Source organism: Globicephala melas, chromosome 10 (assembly GCF_963455315.2).
Source record: "Globicephala melas chromosome 10, mGloMel1.2, whole genome shotgun sequence".
Taxonomy (NCBI): Eukaryota; Metazoa; Chordata; class Mammalia; order Artiodactyla; family Delphinidae; genus Globicephala; species Globicephala melas.
In genome coordinates this window covers 22,432,055-22,448,581 of record NC_083323.1, presented here as the reverse complement: position 1 = coordinate 22,448,581, position 16,527 = coordinate 22,432,055, and the positions used below count along the sequence as shown (strand labels likewise).

Here is a 16,527-nt window from a genome sequence, read left to right as displayed (position 1 = left end):
TGTAGCTATGATTATTTATGAGCAACAGAGTGCAGCATGGTGGGTTGGGAATGATCATCTCTGCATTAGCGACTCTAAGTAAAATGGAGCCACGGTGAACACAGAGTGAATTCTCGGTCAGTAGACTGGCTTGAGGTCAAGACAGGAAACAGTTACGTGGAACCGGCATTTCCCAGGTCAGCACCAACGTCTTAGGGTTAATTCCACTGCAAAAATTTGAGTATTAATGGAATCTCGTAGGATGCCGGATGGTGATTGGGCAACAGACCTAATGAAATTCCCTGCTTTGGAACTGGTTTCTGTGGGAAGCAGGACCCTGTTGCTGGGGCAAGCTGGGCGTGTGGATGGCTGGAAGGGAGTGTGGGGGAGGCTGTTGGAGCCATGGTGCAGGTAGACTCTGCCAGCCTTTGTTGGTTGGTTACCCACTTTTAAGAAAATGTGTCTATAACTGTCATATTACTTAATTTTCATAGGAAACATACTCAGTGAATAGCTTGTATAAAAAAGGAACTGAAGGGCTTCCTTGGTGGCGCAGTGGTTGAGAGTCTGCCTGCCGATGCAAGGGACACGGCTTCGTGCCCCGGTCTGGAAAGATCTCACATGCCGCGGAGCGGCTGGGCCTATGAGCCATGGCCGCTGAGCCTGCGCGTCGGAGCCTGTGCTCCACAACGGGAGAGGCCCCAACAGTGAGAGGCCCGTGTACAGCAAAAAAAAAAAAAAAAAAAAAAGGAACTGAAAAACTTAATGTCTTAAAAAACAAAAAAGAGGCTTCATTCCATACAGACTTCTGAACACGGTTATTGTATTCCAGTTCTGTGGAAGAACAACTCTGGAGGCTAGCCCACTTATCAAATTTTCTTTTCTTTTCAGAAATAGCTTAGGAGCAATGCTGCTTGGGGTCCAAGTATGAATTTTCGCTGATTTTTGAGACTTTGGCCATGTGTTCTTTAAGCCCGTCTTCTGCCCCATCATATCCAAACATTTTATGCACCAGCAATATTCCCAAGTATTCCAGCAGAAAATCTGGTATGTCTTGAAAAAAATCACTTCCATGACTTATTAATGAACTAACTAGGCATAATTTTCATTGGGTTCATTTACCCAGATTTATCATAGAGTATCATTTAAGAAGAAAAAAAATAGATGGAGTAATTGAATCGAAGTCCTTTTTGGAATAATATTAACATTCCAGGATCTCCACCCCCATGGATATTTCAGTTGCCAATGTGTCAAATTTCCCCTTCAAGAAAATGAGGTGCAAATCCCTTCAGTACAAGGGCTGCCTCTCTTCTGTTTGCCCCTCAGACTCGCTCCTCCCTCTTCCCTGCCCTGTTGTGGTTCTGGAGGTGCCTTGTGTAGACCAAATCAATGCGCTCCTTGCCCTATGGCTTCCAGTGGGTTTAGGTAATGCAGGGTGGATGGTGCAGAGTGAGATCAGGGTATTTTTTTTTTTTAATTGAAGTTTAGTTGGTTTACAGTATTGTGTTAGTTTCAGGTGTACAGCAAAGTGATTCAGTTTCATACATATATATATATTTTTTCCAGATTCTTTTTCATTGTACGTTATTACAAGATATTGAATATAGTTCCCTATGCTGTGCATCAGGTCCTTGTTGTTTATCTGTTTTATATATAGTAGTGCGTATCTGTTAATCCCAAACTCCTAATTTATCCCTTTCCCCTTTGGTAACCATAAGTTTGTTTTCTGTGTCTGTGAGTCTGTTTCTGTTTTGTAAAAAAGTTCATTTGTATCATTTTTTAGGATTCCACATATGTGATATCATATGATACCTGTCTTTCTCTGTCTGACTGCGCTTAGTATGATAATCTCTAGATCCATCCATATTGCTGCAAATGACATTATTTCATTTTTTAATGGCCAAGTAATATTCCATTGTGTATATGTACCACATCTTCTTTATCCATTCATCTGTTGGTGGACATTTAGGCTGCTTCAATGTCTTGGCTATTGTAAATAGTGCTGCTGTGAACATTGGGGTGCATCTATCTTTTAAATTAGAGTTCTTGTCTTTTCTGGATATATGCCCAGGAATGGGATTGCTGGATCATATGGTAACTGTATTTTTAGCTTTCTAGGGGACTTTCATACTGTTCTCCATAGTGATTGTACCAATTTACATTCCCAGCAACAGTGTAGCAGGTTCCCTTTTCTCCACATCCTCTCCAGCATTTATTATTTAGAGACTTTTTGATGATGTCCATTCTGACCGGTGTGAGATGATACCTCATTGTAGTTTTGATTTGCATTTCTCTAATAACTAGTGATGCTGAACATATTTTCATGTACCTGTTGGCCATCTGTATGTCTCCTTTGGAGAAATGTCTATTTAGGTCTTCAGCCCATTTTTTCTTTTTTAAGTTTGTCTTATCTTTTTTAAAAAAATTATTTTATTTTTGCCTGTGTTGGGTCTTGTTGCTGCACACGGGCTTTCTCTAGTTGCGGCGAGCAGGGGCTACTCTTTGTTGCGGGGTGCGGGCTTCTTACTGTGGTGGCTTCTCTTGTTGCAGAGCACAGGCTCTAGGCATGTGGGCTTCAGTAGTTGTGGCTCGCGGGCTCTAGAGCGCAGGCTCAGTAGTTGTGGCGCACGGGCTTGGTTGCTCCACGGCATGTGGGATCTTCCTGGACCAGGGATCGAACCCATGTCTGCTGCATTGGCAGGCAGATTCTTAACCACTGCGCCAGCAGGGAAGCCCACATTCTTTTTTCTAAATATTCTTTTCCATTATGGTTTGTCATAGGATATTGAATATAGTTCTTTGTGCTATACAGTAGGACCTTGTTGTTTATCCATCCTGTATATAAAAGCTTACGTCTGCTCACCCCAACCTCCCACTCCATTCCTACCCCAACCCTCTACCCCTTGGCAACCACAAGTCTCTTCTCTACTTCTGGGAGTCTCATCAGTGTCTTATAGTTTTCGGAGTATAGGTCTTTTGCCTCCTTAGGTAGGTTTATTCCTAGGTATTTTATTCTTTTTGATGTGATGGTAAATGGGATTGTTTTGTTAATTTCTCTGATACTTTGTTGTTAGTATATAGGAATGCAATAATTTTCTGTATATTAATTCTGTATCCTGCAACTTTACCAAATTCATTGATGAGCTCTAATAGTTTTCTAGTGGTTTTCACAGTGACAGTGTTACTTCTTCCTTTCCAGTTTGGATTCCTTTTACTTCTTTTTCTTGTCTAATTGCTGTGGCTAGGACTTCCAAAACTATGTTGAAAAGAAGTGTTGAGAATGGGCATTCTTGTCTTTTCCTGATCTTAGAGGGAATGCTTTCAGCTTTTCACCACTGAGTACAGTAAGTCCCCTACATATGAACCTTCAAGTTGCAAACTTTCAAAGATGCAAACATGTGTTCCATCAACATCAGGCATGAATGAAGTTGCAGCTTGCCCTCTGTCTCCTGTTGTTGACGATCCTTCAGCTCTACCATCTCCCACCTCCTCCGCCTCCTCCAGTCAGTAATTCTTCTTGCCTGTTGACTCGATGCCAGCCCCTGGATGCCAGCTGTTGTACTGTACTACTGTACTTTTCAAGGTACTGTACTGTAAGATTAAAAATGTTTTATTTTTTGTGTTTGTTTTTTATGTATTATTTGTGTGAAAAGTATTATAAGCCTATTACAGTACTATATAGCCAATTGTATTAGTTGGGTTCCTAGGCTAACTTTGTTGGACTTATGAACAAATTGGACTTACAGATGTGCGCTTGGAATGGAACTCATTCGTATGTAGGGGACTTACTCTATGATGTTAGCTGTGGATTTGTCATGTATGGCCTTTATTATGTTGAGGTATGTTTCCTCTTTGCCCACTTTCTGGAGAGTTATCAAAAATGGATGTTGAATTTTATCGAAAGCTTTTTCTGCATCTGTTGAGATGATCATATGGTTTTTCTTCAATTTGTGAGTGTGGTGTATCACACTGATTGATTTGCAGATATTGAAAAATCCTTGTATCCCTGGTATAAATGTCACTTGGTCGTGGTGTATGATCCTTTTAATGTATTGTTGGATTTGTATTTTGTTGAGGTATTTTTGCTAGTATTTTGTTGAGGATGTTTGTATCTATATTCATCAGTGATGCTGGCCTGTAATTTTCTTTTTTTGTGATATCTTTGTCTGGTTTTGGTATCAGGGTGATGGTGGACTCATAGAATGAGCTCAGAAGTATTCCTTCCCCTGCAGTTTTTTGGAATAGTTTCAGAAGGATAGGCGTTAACTCTAAATGTTTGGTAGAATTCACCTGTGAAGCCATCTGGTCTAGGACTTTTGTTTGCTGGGAGTTTTTAAAATTACGGATCCCTTTCTGACGCCCACAGCACCTGTCTGGAAGCCCCCTCCACAAGCCGCTTCCTTTCCCACTCCCTTCAGGCCACACCAGCCCAGGGTTAGTTTCCCTACATGCTGCCAAGACCTTTGTTAGTATTCTACTTGTTAAACTCTTAAATTCTCCCAATTGGAGTGTGCCATCTACTTCATGCTGGGATCGTAACTGATACAAATAAGCATTGATCCACAGAGATAATAAATAAGAGGGTTGCTGACCTCTTGGTGGCTAGCAAAGATTAAAAAGGGGCTGAATTAGCCCAGGCAAAGCATTACTGTCTAAAATCCCAGCCCAAACCTTCCTTCAGGAAACCTGCCCTTCTGCCTCTGTGAATGTTGCCCCATCTCTGGATGGTTTTAGCCCTTTCAGGTTCAAAGCCCTAGGCCTCTGCATGTCAGGCTGGGAGCACCCCGTGATTGGTTTGGCATGTGTTTTGGAGAGTAACTTGGATCCAGCAGTGGGGAGATCTTTTGCTGAAAGTCACAGGATATGGAATGTGAATCACTGATTTTTCCAGTGTGTCTCTAACATGACCCTTTTATTACTTGACTCATAGCTGGTACATGTGTTTTAGGAAAAATGACTGTTGTTATGGAAAATCTGTGTCCCCTCAAAATCCATATGTTGATGTCCTAATGCTCCATGGTGAGTATTTGGAAATGGGCCTTTGGGAGATAATTAGGGTAAGATGGGGTCATGGGGGTGGGGCCCTCATGATGGGATTAGTGCCTTTATAAGGAGAGAAGCCAGAGAGCTTGATGCTCTCTCACCCTCTGCAGACACACACCACAGAGGCTCATGTGAGCACACAGCAAGACAGCAGCCACCAACAAGCCAAGCCAGGAGAAAAGGGCCTTAGAATGAAACCTACCTTGCTGGCACCTTGATCTTGGACTTCCCAGGACCTCCAGAACTGTGAGAAATAAATTTGTTGTTTAAGCCACCCAGTATTTTGTTATGGCAGCCTAAGACAAACATGTAGATGTTGTCCTATAAAAGTAATCTAGTTTGGTAGTCCTCCCTTTTACCAATTTCTGTTTTGGTAATTCTTCCTTACAGCCCACTTTAACATTAAAGACAATGGGGGCTTTATGGCTGAAATTCAAGCTTTAAAGGCCTGGCTGAACTTGGAAATGAGCAAATTTTCTCAATTTTGCCAAATTAAAAAATCCCTTTAGCTATGGATGCTGAGAAGGCTGGGCTTTTGTTTCTATCCTAAGTGGAAGTGGGAAGGTGCTCACAGAATGATGCCAAGCACCAGCAGCTGTACAGTTTCCATTTTATTTTGTGTGTTTTTTTATAGGATATAAATAATGACAAAAATTACAAAATTTATAACTGGAAGCCCAAGCATATTTACATGTTTCCTTTTCAGCAAAGCTACTATTTACTTTGCTCCTATACAGTTTCTTTTTGGTACCATATTTTAGGGTTATTTTACTCTCAATTTACTACATACATATCAACAGTGAATAGGCAAAATATATACAAGGAACTGTTCAGTTCAAGTAATTTAATATTGTATTAAAATTCTCCAACACTGAACTAAAACCATATACATTTGTCAGTTTGAAATAAAATTTAGTTTTTAAAACTCACCAACTGATGAATGTAACTGATAATCTCAGGTTTAAAATAATATTGGTTAATTAAAAAAAATTAAGACAATCCCACAATTTATCAATATCGCTTATTATAATGAACTCCAAAATGATTCACAATATGATTGGTTAGAACAATATACGTTATTTTTTCTATAATGATATTGGTACTGTTTATATAATTTGATTCTACATAAATATACATTATGGTATCATACAAATACTCCACAGAGACATTAAAAAAATTAAAATACCTTAATGAAATGTAAGTAAATTTTATTTAATCAAAGAGTAAGCAAACATTTATTTATTTATTTTGTTTCAAGAAAAGAGTTTTATTACTTTGGAATCTCTATTTTTTTTTTTTTGTATTTGTGTTTTTCTAGAAAAGAAAATTTTTTTTTGCAATAGAATTTTATTAACACCTTTCTCAAACAAACAAGGTTTCCATGACAGAAATCTTGACAGCAGGAGCCCTAGATTTTTTGTTTAACATGTTTTTTTAAAACTGTGAAGTTAAAAAAAAAAATCAAAAATCTTTGCAGGCTTATGGCTGTGTCAGCACTTTTGGTAAGACGCCAGCCTGCTTGCCCAAATCTCCTGCTCTAGTGAGCGTCTCTGGTACCGTACTTTGCAACGCCCAAGCCAGTTCTCTTGGTAGTAGCAGTAGAAATTTAGTTATTTGAAATGAAAGCAAAACATCCCTCACAACTAACCTAGTTTTCTTATCAATGTGTTAGTGAAACATTCTTTTAATAAAAATATTTAATACAAGACACATTTTTCTGTGCATAATAAATTCTTCTGTTTTAAATCATTAAGTTTTTGAATCAATCCATAGATGTAAAGGTTTTCTTTATCTGACATAGTTGATTACATATAAAATCCACAAATATAGAAATTGGGAAATAGGATTTCCTGGCAATCGGGTACTTTTTGTCCTTTTGCATGAAACGATACTCAGTGAGATAATGATTTTACAGATGCTTTCTGGGGGTAGTTCTGTTCTCATTCTACCTTGAAAACTGCTGACAGTGAAAAATAAACCCAAGATTTTTATACTTTTAGGCAGTATTAGAGATCCCCTGTATTTTTTTTCTTAAGGTATTATCCCCAAATACAGCAAAGCAAGTGTTGGGGCAAAGTCACTAGAAATACCTTGGGTGGTAGCAGGGAGGGGAGTCGGGACAGTGAGCCACAAATCTCAACTCATTTCTCTCAGGGGTTACGACTGGAAAGTCTTGGTTGCACTTTCTGTCACTGGTGCAGAAAGAACGTCCCCAGGAATCGCCAGTGGCCTTTCGCCCGTGACAAGGCCACACAAACAGCAGTCTTCCTCCTGCGCCGGGTGGAAAGCCTGCTCCGGGACTGCTCGGCGTGCAAGGCACCGCGAGGACGGGAGGACGGTGAGTATCAGAAAATCGTGGTCTCATACTTGGTATTTATTCCCCTCTTGGTTTCTTGTCCCGGCTCCACAATCCACGGCAGATTGGCCAGAGTCTTTTGCTCAGATGGGTCGATCTGCTTTAAAACAGAAAGGCTGATGCCCGTTATACGGTACCGGCCTGGGGTTGCACGCATGCATCCTAACGCTGCCTGGAAACCATCACTGTGCTCTGGCAGGACCTCAGGATGTTGGGGGCATGAGAGTCCTCTGTTCGTTCTTCTGATACACATTTACTGCAAGGCACTGGGCGGGGGGGACGGTGAGTGAGACACAGCCCTTGCTCTTGAAGGCACACAGGTGGGGAGCAGACGTAGGAACACTTTACTGAGAAGTGAGATCTGAGGGGGAAGAGGGTGCTCTGTGGGCACCCAGGAAGGCCACTGACCCATGTCAGGAGCCAGGGGGGCTTCCTAGAGAAGGTGAACCAGGCTATGTCCTGCCTGCCTCTCAAGCCTCCAGTGGTTTCCATTACAGTCAGAATAAACCCAGAGTCCTCGAGGTGACCCACGGTGGCCCTGTCTGCCTGCCTTTCTACGCTCCAGCCACACCGGCCTCCCTGCTGCTCCCTGTACACCAAGCCCCAGCCCAGACCCTCTGTGCTCATCACCTGTCTGCCTGAATACTCTCCAGACACCTGCCTGCTTTATGCCCTAATGTGAATCAGGGTGCAGTTCAAACATCACCTCCTCACCAGTTTACCCCAAGCAAAATAGCACCTCAACTTTTCTGCTTTCCTCTGCTGTCTCTTCTTTATAATCCTTTTGCCACATACATCATGTTTATTTGTTCATTCTCCACTACAATGTATGCTTATGAAGGTGGGATTCTGTCTGTTCTGTTTACTCCTGTTTCCCTCAAACTCAGAAAAGCTCCGGGCAACCCACTAAACAGTAGGCACCCAATAAATACTTGTTGACTAGACATTATTTAAAAGTTAATTAAGGTAACGTCTAAACGGAGAGCTGGAGGAGAAGCAAGGGTTTCCTGGTAAAGGCAGGGGGCGTGGAGCAGCATGTGCAAGGTGCCCGAGGTAGGGAAAGAGGCCGGCTGAGGGCCTGCAGTCAGGTCGCCGAGGGCACCTGGCGGGGAGACAACTGAGGGTGAAGAGGTGAGTGGGCCCAGGTCAGGGTGAGCCTTGAACCAAACTGAGCTGTAAAACGTCAACACCATTTCAGCCCCTGCGTGTACAAGGTTAAACAGGCCCTTTCTGGGGGAAGCTCGAGTTCTGAGCTCTCACGGGCGGCCTGGGGCAGTTCTCCACCAGATTGCTGCCTCTTTCTTTAGTGTTTCCATGTCTCCCCCTGGCCCTGGCCACCTGCTCTGCTCAGGAAACCGGAGCAAGGGAGCTGTCCGAAGAGTGCGGGGTCTGTGCCCGTCGGCCACCTGCAATTTGACTGTGTCTCCACAAGGCTGTGGGGAGGACTCTACATGTCTAATCATGGGCTGTTTCTCAAAAATAAACTACTGGGGCCGAGGGAAAGGGAACACAGACACCGATTGAGGGGGACAGGATCTTGGGGTAGTTAAAGGACAGCAGCATTATTCCCTGTATGGTTCATATTTTTCAGTGAAGGCTTCTAAATGAGTATTCTGAGCTCTTACGGCACCCACCCTTTGTGCTCATGTGGAAGAAATCTATGGGGACCAGACAAAAGTCAGATGGAGGTCCCTGCCACGAACAGATTTATCCAGCCCACACAGGAATGAATACAGTACTCTAAGAGCTAATTCCCCCAAATGTTCTGAAAATTCCTGGACATTTGACTTGCTTTTCTTGTGGGATAAGATAGACAGACAATAAATAAACAAGATAAGCCAGGAGAAGCCTGGGTGGTCCAGGAGAAGCCCCTCTGTGTAGCTGGGCCCTGGATGACAAGCCAGACTCAGCCGTGCAGAAACAAGGGGGAGACAAAGCCAGGTGGAGGGAACAGGGGGCACAGAGGCCTTAGGTGGGAGTGAGCTTTGTTTGTTTCCAGGAGGAAGAAGGCCTGAGTGTCAGGAGTGTGGTGGGAAATTGGGGCAGTGGTACCATGATCTGATCTGTGTTTTAAGAAGGTCACCCTGGTTGCCGGGCAGAGGAGGGGAGTTTTTAGGAGATGTATGGGAGTATTTTGGAGATTACTGGTGGTGATGGCTTGGATGGGAAGAGTGACAGAGGAAATGGAGAGGAGTGGACGGGTCTGAGAGATGTTTTAGGGGCTGAACGGATGGAATCTGCTTGTGGGGTGGACACAGGTGAGAGGAAGACAGAAATCAAGGGTGTCTTCTAGATTTATGGCTTGAGCAACACGGTGAACGGTTATGCCATTTACTGAGCTGGGAGAGACAGAGAGAGAAGCAACTTTGCGGAGAGATCAAGAATTCTGTTCTGGACACACGTGTGCTAAGCCTCGAAGGAGAAATGAGGGAGCAACTGAACCTGTAAGTCTGCCGTTCTGGGAGTGCTTCAGGATTGGGAGCCAGTGGGGCCGGGAGGGGCTGAGGTGGGGGGACTGGGGGTCAGAAGGAAAGTCAGAGGATGCTTGCAGTTACTGGTGATCAGTGATGTGGGGTGAGCGTGGGAGTGAAGGGTGAGGTGGGGGAAGAGGTCTGAGAGGTGAGCTGTCAAGGAGCAGAGGGGCCACACGCTGGGAGGATCATCCCCATGGATGTTGAAGTTGCCAAGAATGGAGACAGGAGTAGAGGCCAAAGAGCAGAGCGTGAACAAGAAGCCACATGGTCACAAAGGGTGGTGCCTCTGCAAACATTAAAAACCCTACAATTCCCCACGACTCCGGGGACAGGGCTCGGTGGGGAGGAGGAGGAGTCACAGGCGGAAGGATATGTGGGCTGAGCGATGCCTCTGAGGGTGCCTGCTGCCCTGAGTCCCAGAGTTTCTAGGATGCCATACGGCAGCAGAAACCAGACGGGAGGCTTCCAGCTTCTGGGTATTGCTACCACCAGAGGAGGCTGCTTTGAAGTCATGAAAGTCTGTTAGGACAGGATGTGTGCAGAGCGTGTGGGAGGGAAGGGGGGAAATTTCTGGAGGGAGGCAGATGCCGGGGAGGAGGGGCAGTACCTTCTGAACAGTCCCCGCTCTGCAGGAAGCCTGCGCCTAGGCCTCCTTGTCAGGCCCGCGTACAGCCTGCACCTCCAGCCTCCTCTAGCTGGGTACCAGGGATGCCCTCCCCAAGAGCCTCTGCTACCCTCTCTGCTGCCCAGCGGCTTGTGAGAGGCTTGCCCCCTAGAGGGATGGCAGCCGGGGCCTCAGGGATCCTTTTTCCCAAGATCGCCTGGACCTTGAGGAAAGACTCCCCCGGGAGGCCAGCAGCACCCAGTCCCCTCACAGGCTGCTGCAAGGGACAAAAGAAGTGGAATTTTCTTGGGAGCCTCCAAGTTCAGGCAGATGGTCCCCAAGACTTTGCAGGAACTGGGCTGAGAGGAGGACAGACACATGCCAGGATGAGGCCAAGGGAAGGACAAGAAGGGCAGGCCCTGGATTCTCGCCAGCCCCAACGGCACCAAGGATCCCTCCCCTCCAGTTCAAGGTTTTCAGAACATCTGTCTTTTCTACTTACCACCGACTTGCGAATGCTGACTCGGGGCTTGGGGATGGGCTTGGAGGGCTTGTTTTCAAAGCTTTCTGGAAGTGTGGAGGAATGCCCCCCTTTCCTGGCTTGCAGCGCGAGCTGGTAAGCAACTTCAAATGCCTGTCCCAGCGTTAGGATGATCTCGTAGGCTAAATTCTGCAAGAGAAATGAGAAAGCGTTTATGATAGCATCTTCCAGATCAGAACAGAGTGGCTGAGGAACACCGAGTGGGCGAACCGGCAAGGACCCTGAACTGCTCCACCTGATGTGGCAGAGAGCCAGGGGAAATTTGACAAACAGGACACTGGGTCCGATTTAGGGTCTGTACGAGGCATCAGTTACTGCCGCGGTGCACTTGCTTACAGCCACCTAAGGAGCCTGTGCCGGGACCCCGGAGCCCGCTCCATCCGGGGTGGCTGCTTTGCTCCCAGGTCTCGGAAGGGAAGGGGTCCCTCAGCCTGGGAGGAGGATCCCACACACTCCACAGGAGGTGTTCCTGAGAAGTTGGGGTCTTTTTACTTCCAACATCTGTGATTCAGTGAACATCTCTGAGCCACAATCAAAATCTAATTTAGGCAGAGGGGAGAGGCATTAGTCATGCTGGTGTGGCGTCTCACACTCACAGCGAGCATGCAAACAGAGCCAATTATCCAGCTATTTCTTGAGGCGTTTGCTCTCCCTGTGGGTCCACTCCATATTTTATTATCAAATCAGCAAGAGACAGGAGATCCTGTCAGGCTCGAATGCCATGCCAAGCAGTGTCTGGGAGAGAAGTTCTTTCCTTCGGACCTTCAATCACTCCCCTCAGGACGTCTAGCTTCTCGTCTCCAGATTCGTACTTCATTTCTGCCTTCTCTTCTGAGCACAGTCCCACCCTGTCTGCTCTCACTGAGAAAACAGGACATGGTCTGACCCCACAGAAGCAGGGTCTCGACAAGACCCTGAGGTCACAGCGCATCAAAGAGCTGGATGCCTGTGGGTCACGGAGAGCTTTCTTACAACCACTGCACCAGCTGAGAGCCGGCGTGGTCTGTCCCAAGTTTCCATGCTCACGAACGCCCCTAGAAAGTCTGTGTGGTTTTTTCCTCAAAACCACAGAAATTGCTTTTGCTGATGTTGCACCCCTGCTCCCTCCGCCCCAGTCAAGCACACAGAACATCTTGATTCCCATGATTCTGGGGAGATCCGCTGAGGACTGTTCTCACTTGACGAAGATGGAGGGAGACGCGGCGTGGCTGTCAGGGCTCGTGTGGAAGAGGCCCACGGATCTCCAGACGGACCAGATTTCAGATCCACGCCGGACTTCCGGGGTTTAGGCCCAAGCCTGAGGGGAAACGCCTCTGAGTGGGAGAACTGGTCTGACAGAGGACGTGTCTTCTCCTCTGAGCTACCTGTTAAGAAGCCGTGGCCCCTCAAGACAGACATGTGCTTACTGGAGACCCAGCCTTGCACGGCCTGCTGAGCACTTCCCGCAAGGAGCTCGGGGCCCGAGGTTGCCTCCAAGCACGCGTCAGACTAGGAAATCAGTAATGCACCGACAAGTGACAGTGGAGGGCTGGCAGACAGCTCCGGCCGTGGCTGCACCAGGAGGGCTGAACCCTCAGTGCCTACGCCTGGCACTTGCGTCACCACCAGTGTTGCCCATTGCCTGGTGTGCAATGGGTCCCCTGGAAAGGGGGCCTGGGGCTTTGGGCTTTGGCTGTCCCCATGAAGTCCGGACTCTTGTCTTGTCCACAGGTGCTGTGGCGATAGTGGCTGTCTGTCTGTCAGGGACACGTAGCAGATAATTCATGCTCTGGGTGGGCAACTGGACTAAGGGAAAGATGGCAGATGCAGCAGTTCTGTAACATGTTGCTTTTTGATGCCGGAACAAAGGTGCTTAATAAGCGTGAATTCCTTTATTGTTAACCTAGAAACAAGTTCCTGAAAGTGAGATTTACTTAAAGTTCCAGTGTCTCCAAATGAAAGCTAAAGATGCTCATTGGAGCAGGTGAGATTTTCACAAGATTTTGATGGGAAGGCTATAAAGGTTTTTGGAAGCTTCTGGGTTAGAAGCTCTGCCCTCCTTTCATTGTAAAGAAGTTGCTGGTGTTAGGAAATTGCTGAGATAAGACACAGAGACCAGACCAGACGGTGAGGTTTCCTGCCAAGCAGCTTTTCCTTAGTTTGGCTTGCATTCTTTCTCCATGACGTCTTGCTTTTCGTTTCATGTCGAATGCTGCATTTTAAGAGTTCTTTTGTGATCTGTAAAGAGTCGGAGATGGTTACCTTTCCTGCACTTTCTGTCACCTCGGTGTTGGAGGCTTCAATTCTGGATGCCAGTGACAGCCCACAAGGAGCAGCTGCTTGCTGATGGGGCTCTGCACGCGGAGTCCTGTGCAACCAAAGTACCGGGGCCCTTGAGGGCACAGATCCTCATCAGATGGGACCTGAGGACACGTTTGAATGGGAAGGCGGGTTCATTTCTCCAGCCTCTCCTTAGTAATATCCGCACTACTTGAAATGGGAAGAGAGTTACTGAGAGCAGAAGACACTACAGGAAAGGGCCAAAAATGTTACCGTAATCTGATCAGAGAGGCTTAGGTGACAAGCCCCTGCTTCCTCCTTTGAGCCAGGCTTGCTGACCCCAGAGATGCTGCCTGGCACTGAAGAGCCAGGGATGCTGCTCAGAAAGCCTGAAAGCCGGCTTAGTTTCTGCTTACAACATATCATTGTCTTCACAACTGTGGGAGGCCAGGGCCAGAGACTGCCTAGCACACAATCAAAACAGAGGCTTGTTTGCTGAGTGAATGAATGAATATCTAAAGGGCAAGCTGGAGTAATAACACGACTAGTTATCACTATAGGTAGTATGGCTACCATTAAGTGAGGACTTCGCAGATATTAGGCATTGTACCAAGCACTAGATTTATCTCCTTTAAGTCTTACCACAATCATCTGTAGTAGAATATCATTATCCTTATTTTATAGATGAGGAAATTGAGGCTCAGAGAGGTTAAGTAATTTATCTGACATGACAGAGCTAGAAAGTTACAGAGCAGTGGTATGAACCAATATTTGTGACTCAAAAGTCTGTGTTCTTAACTCTAATTCAAAAAGATACATGCACCCCAACGTTCAAAGCAGCATGGAAGCAACCTAAATGTCCATCGACAGATGAATGGATAAAGAAGATGTGGTGTGTGTGTGTGTGTGTGTGTATAATGGAATATCAGTCATAAAAAAGAATGAAATAATTCCATTTGGAGAAACATGTATGGACCTAGAGATAATCATATTAAGTGAAGTAATTCAGAGAAAGACAAATATCATGATATCACTTACATGTGGAAACTTAAAAAAATGATACAAATGAACTTATTTATACAACAGAAATAGACTCACAGATATAGAAAACTTAAGGTTACCAAAATGGGGCTTCCCTGGTGGCACAGTGGTTGAGAATCCTCTTGCCAGTGCAGGGGACATGGGTTTAAGCCATGGTCTGGGAAGATCCCACATGCTGCAGAGCAACTAAGCCCGTGCGTCATAACTACTGAAGCCCACGCACCTAGAGCCCGTGTTCCACAACAAGAGAAGCCACCGCAATGAGAAGCCCGTGCACCACAACGAAGAGTCACCCCCGCTCACCACAACTAAAGAAAGCCCGCGCGCAGCAGCAAAGACCCAGCACAGCCAAAAATAAACAATTAATTTAAAAAAATTACCAAAGGGGAAGGGGGGAGGGATAAATTAGGAGTTTGAGATGAACAGGTACACACTACTGTAGATAAGACAGAAAAACAAGGTCCTACTATATAGCACAGGTCCTACTATATAGCACAGGGAACCTGCTATATAGCACAGGGAACTATATTACAACATCTTGTAATAACCTATAATGGAAAAGAATCTGAAAAAGAACATTATATATGTGTGTGTGTGTGTGTGTGTATAATATATATATGCCGGTGCCTAGGTTGTTACCTTACTGACTAGAAGTAAATCTCTTAACTTCGTTATCAACTCTGCCAATCCACTGTATCTTATATTAAACATTATACTCGAACCAAATATACATATATATACACACACACACACATATATATATATATGAAACTGAATCACTGTGCTGAAATCCTGAAGCACTGTACATCAACTATACTTCAAAAGTCTCTGTTCTTACCCTCCCGTGTGGGTAGCTTGTCTCCAAGGTGGCAGCCATCACCATTCCCCTTGCCTCGTGCCATGGTGTGAGGGGGGCTGTTGAGAGGGCTAATTGCTCCTCCACCTCCTTGAATCTGGACTGGTTATACTGACTTTCTTAACTAACAGAATGTGCAGAAGTGACATGCTGGGACTTCTGAGGTTACACTGTGAGAGGTCTCTCAGCTTTCATGGAACATTCCCTCTGAGGGAAACCAGCCATGTATAAAAAGTCTGACCTCCCTGAGATCACCATGTTGTGAGTATGTCCAAGCTGGCCAGGGGAAGAGGCTGCCTGGAGAGAAACAGCAGTTGCAGCCACCCCAGCCCAGGCTCCAGATATGAAGCAAAGGAGTGATACTGGACATTCAAGCTCCAGGAGATGCCACACAGAGGACCAAGGCCCCAGACAGATGGCTCCAGTCAAGCCATCCCAGCATCTGCAGTCATCTGAGTTACCTAGTGGAGACCCCAGATGTTGTGGAGCAGAAGAGCAGAACTGCTGTGCTCTGCCCACATTCCTGACTCTCAGAATCGTAAACGTGATAAAGTGCATGTTGTTTTACGGCACTAAGTTTTGGGGTGGTTTGCTAAGTAAGCAGTAATAGATAACTGGGATACCATGCAGTGCTAAGGAAGGCTGGCTGGACCCTCATTCAGGTGGTGGAAGAGGAGCCATCAACCTGTGAGCTGGTCACAATTAGCAAACTGAATCCAACAAAACATAAAGATCATACACCATGACGAAGGTGGATTCATCCCAGGATCACGAGGATAGTTCAAGATACACAAATCAATCAATGTGATATACCACATCAACAAAAGAAAAGGTAAAAACCACATGGTCATCTCAATAGATGCAGAAAAAGCATTTGATAAAATTCAACATCCATTTATGATAAAAACTTACAAAAGTGGGTATAGAGGGAACATATCTCAACATAATACAAGCTATTTATGACAAACCCATGGCCAGTATAATACTCAGTGGTGAAAATCTGAAAGCCTTCCTGCTAAAATCTGGAACAAGGATGCCCACTCTCACCACTTCTATTCAACATAGTATTGGAAGTCCTAGCCACAGCAATCAGACAAGAAAAAGAAATAAAACGTATCCAAATTGATAGGGAAGAGGTAAAACTGTCCTTATATGCAGATGACATGATACTATATATAGAAAACCCTAAAAATTCCACACAGAAACTACTAGAACAGTAGTAGTACAAATTCAGCAAGGCAGCAGGATACAGGATTAACATACAGAAATCGGTTGCATTTCTTTACCCTAACAGTGAGATGTCAGAAAGGGAATGTAAACAGTCCCTTAAAGTTGCATCAAAGAAGACTTAGGGAGCTTCCCTGGTGGCGCAGT

The 16,527-nt window shown here is 45.3% G+C and overlaps 1 protein-coding gene across 24 annotated transcripts in view; it reads right to left on the bottom strand.

The window, feature by feature from the left end:
- Positions 1 to 5,618: 5,618 nt before the first annotated feature.
- ANKS1B (ankyrin repeat and sterile alpha motif domain containing 1B) overlaps positions 5,619 to 16,527 on the bottom strand; it is a 1,162,364-nt gene continuing 1,151,455 nt past the window's right edge. For 17 of the 24 annotated variants that reach the window (XM_060307138.1, XM_060307131.1, XM_060307126.1 and 14 more), the window contains 2 exons: positions 10,959 to 11,126; positions 5,619 to 7,478 (listed from right to left, as the gene is read on the bottom strand). In XM_060307138.1, the coding sequence (XP_060163121.1) occupies positions 7,368 to 7,478; positions 10,959 to 11,126 (279 nt within the window). In that variant the 3' untranslated portion in view covers positions 5,619 to 7,367. Of the gene's footprint in view, positions 7,495 to 10,958; positions 11,127 to 16,527 lie in introns of all 24 variants that reach the window. The other 7 variants (XM_060307127.1, XM_060307133.1, XM_030856295.2 and 4 more) reach the window with 2 other exon arrangements.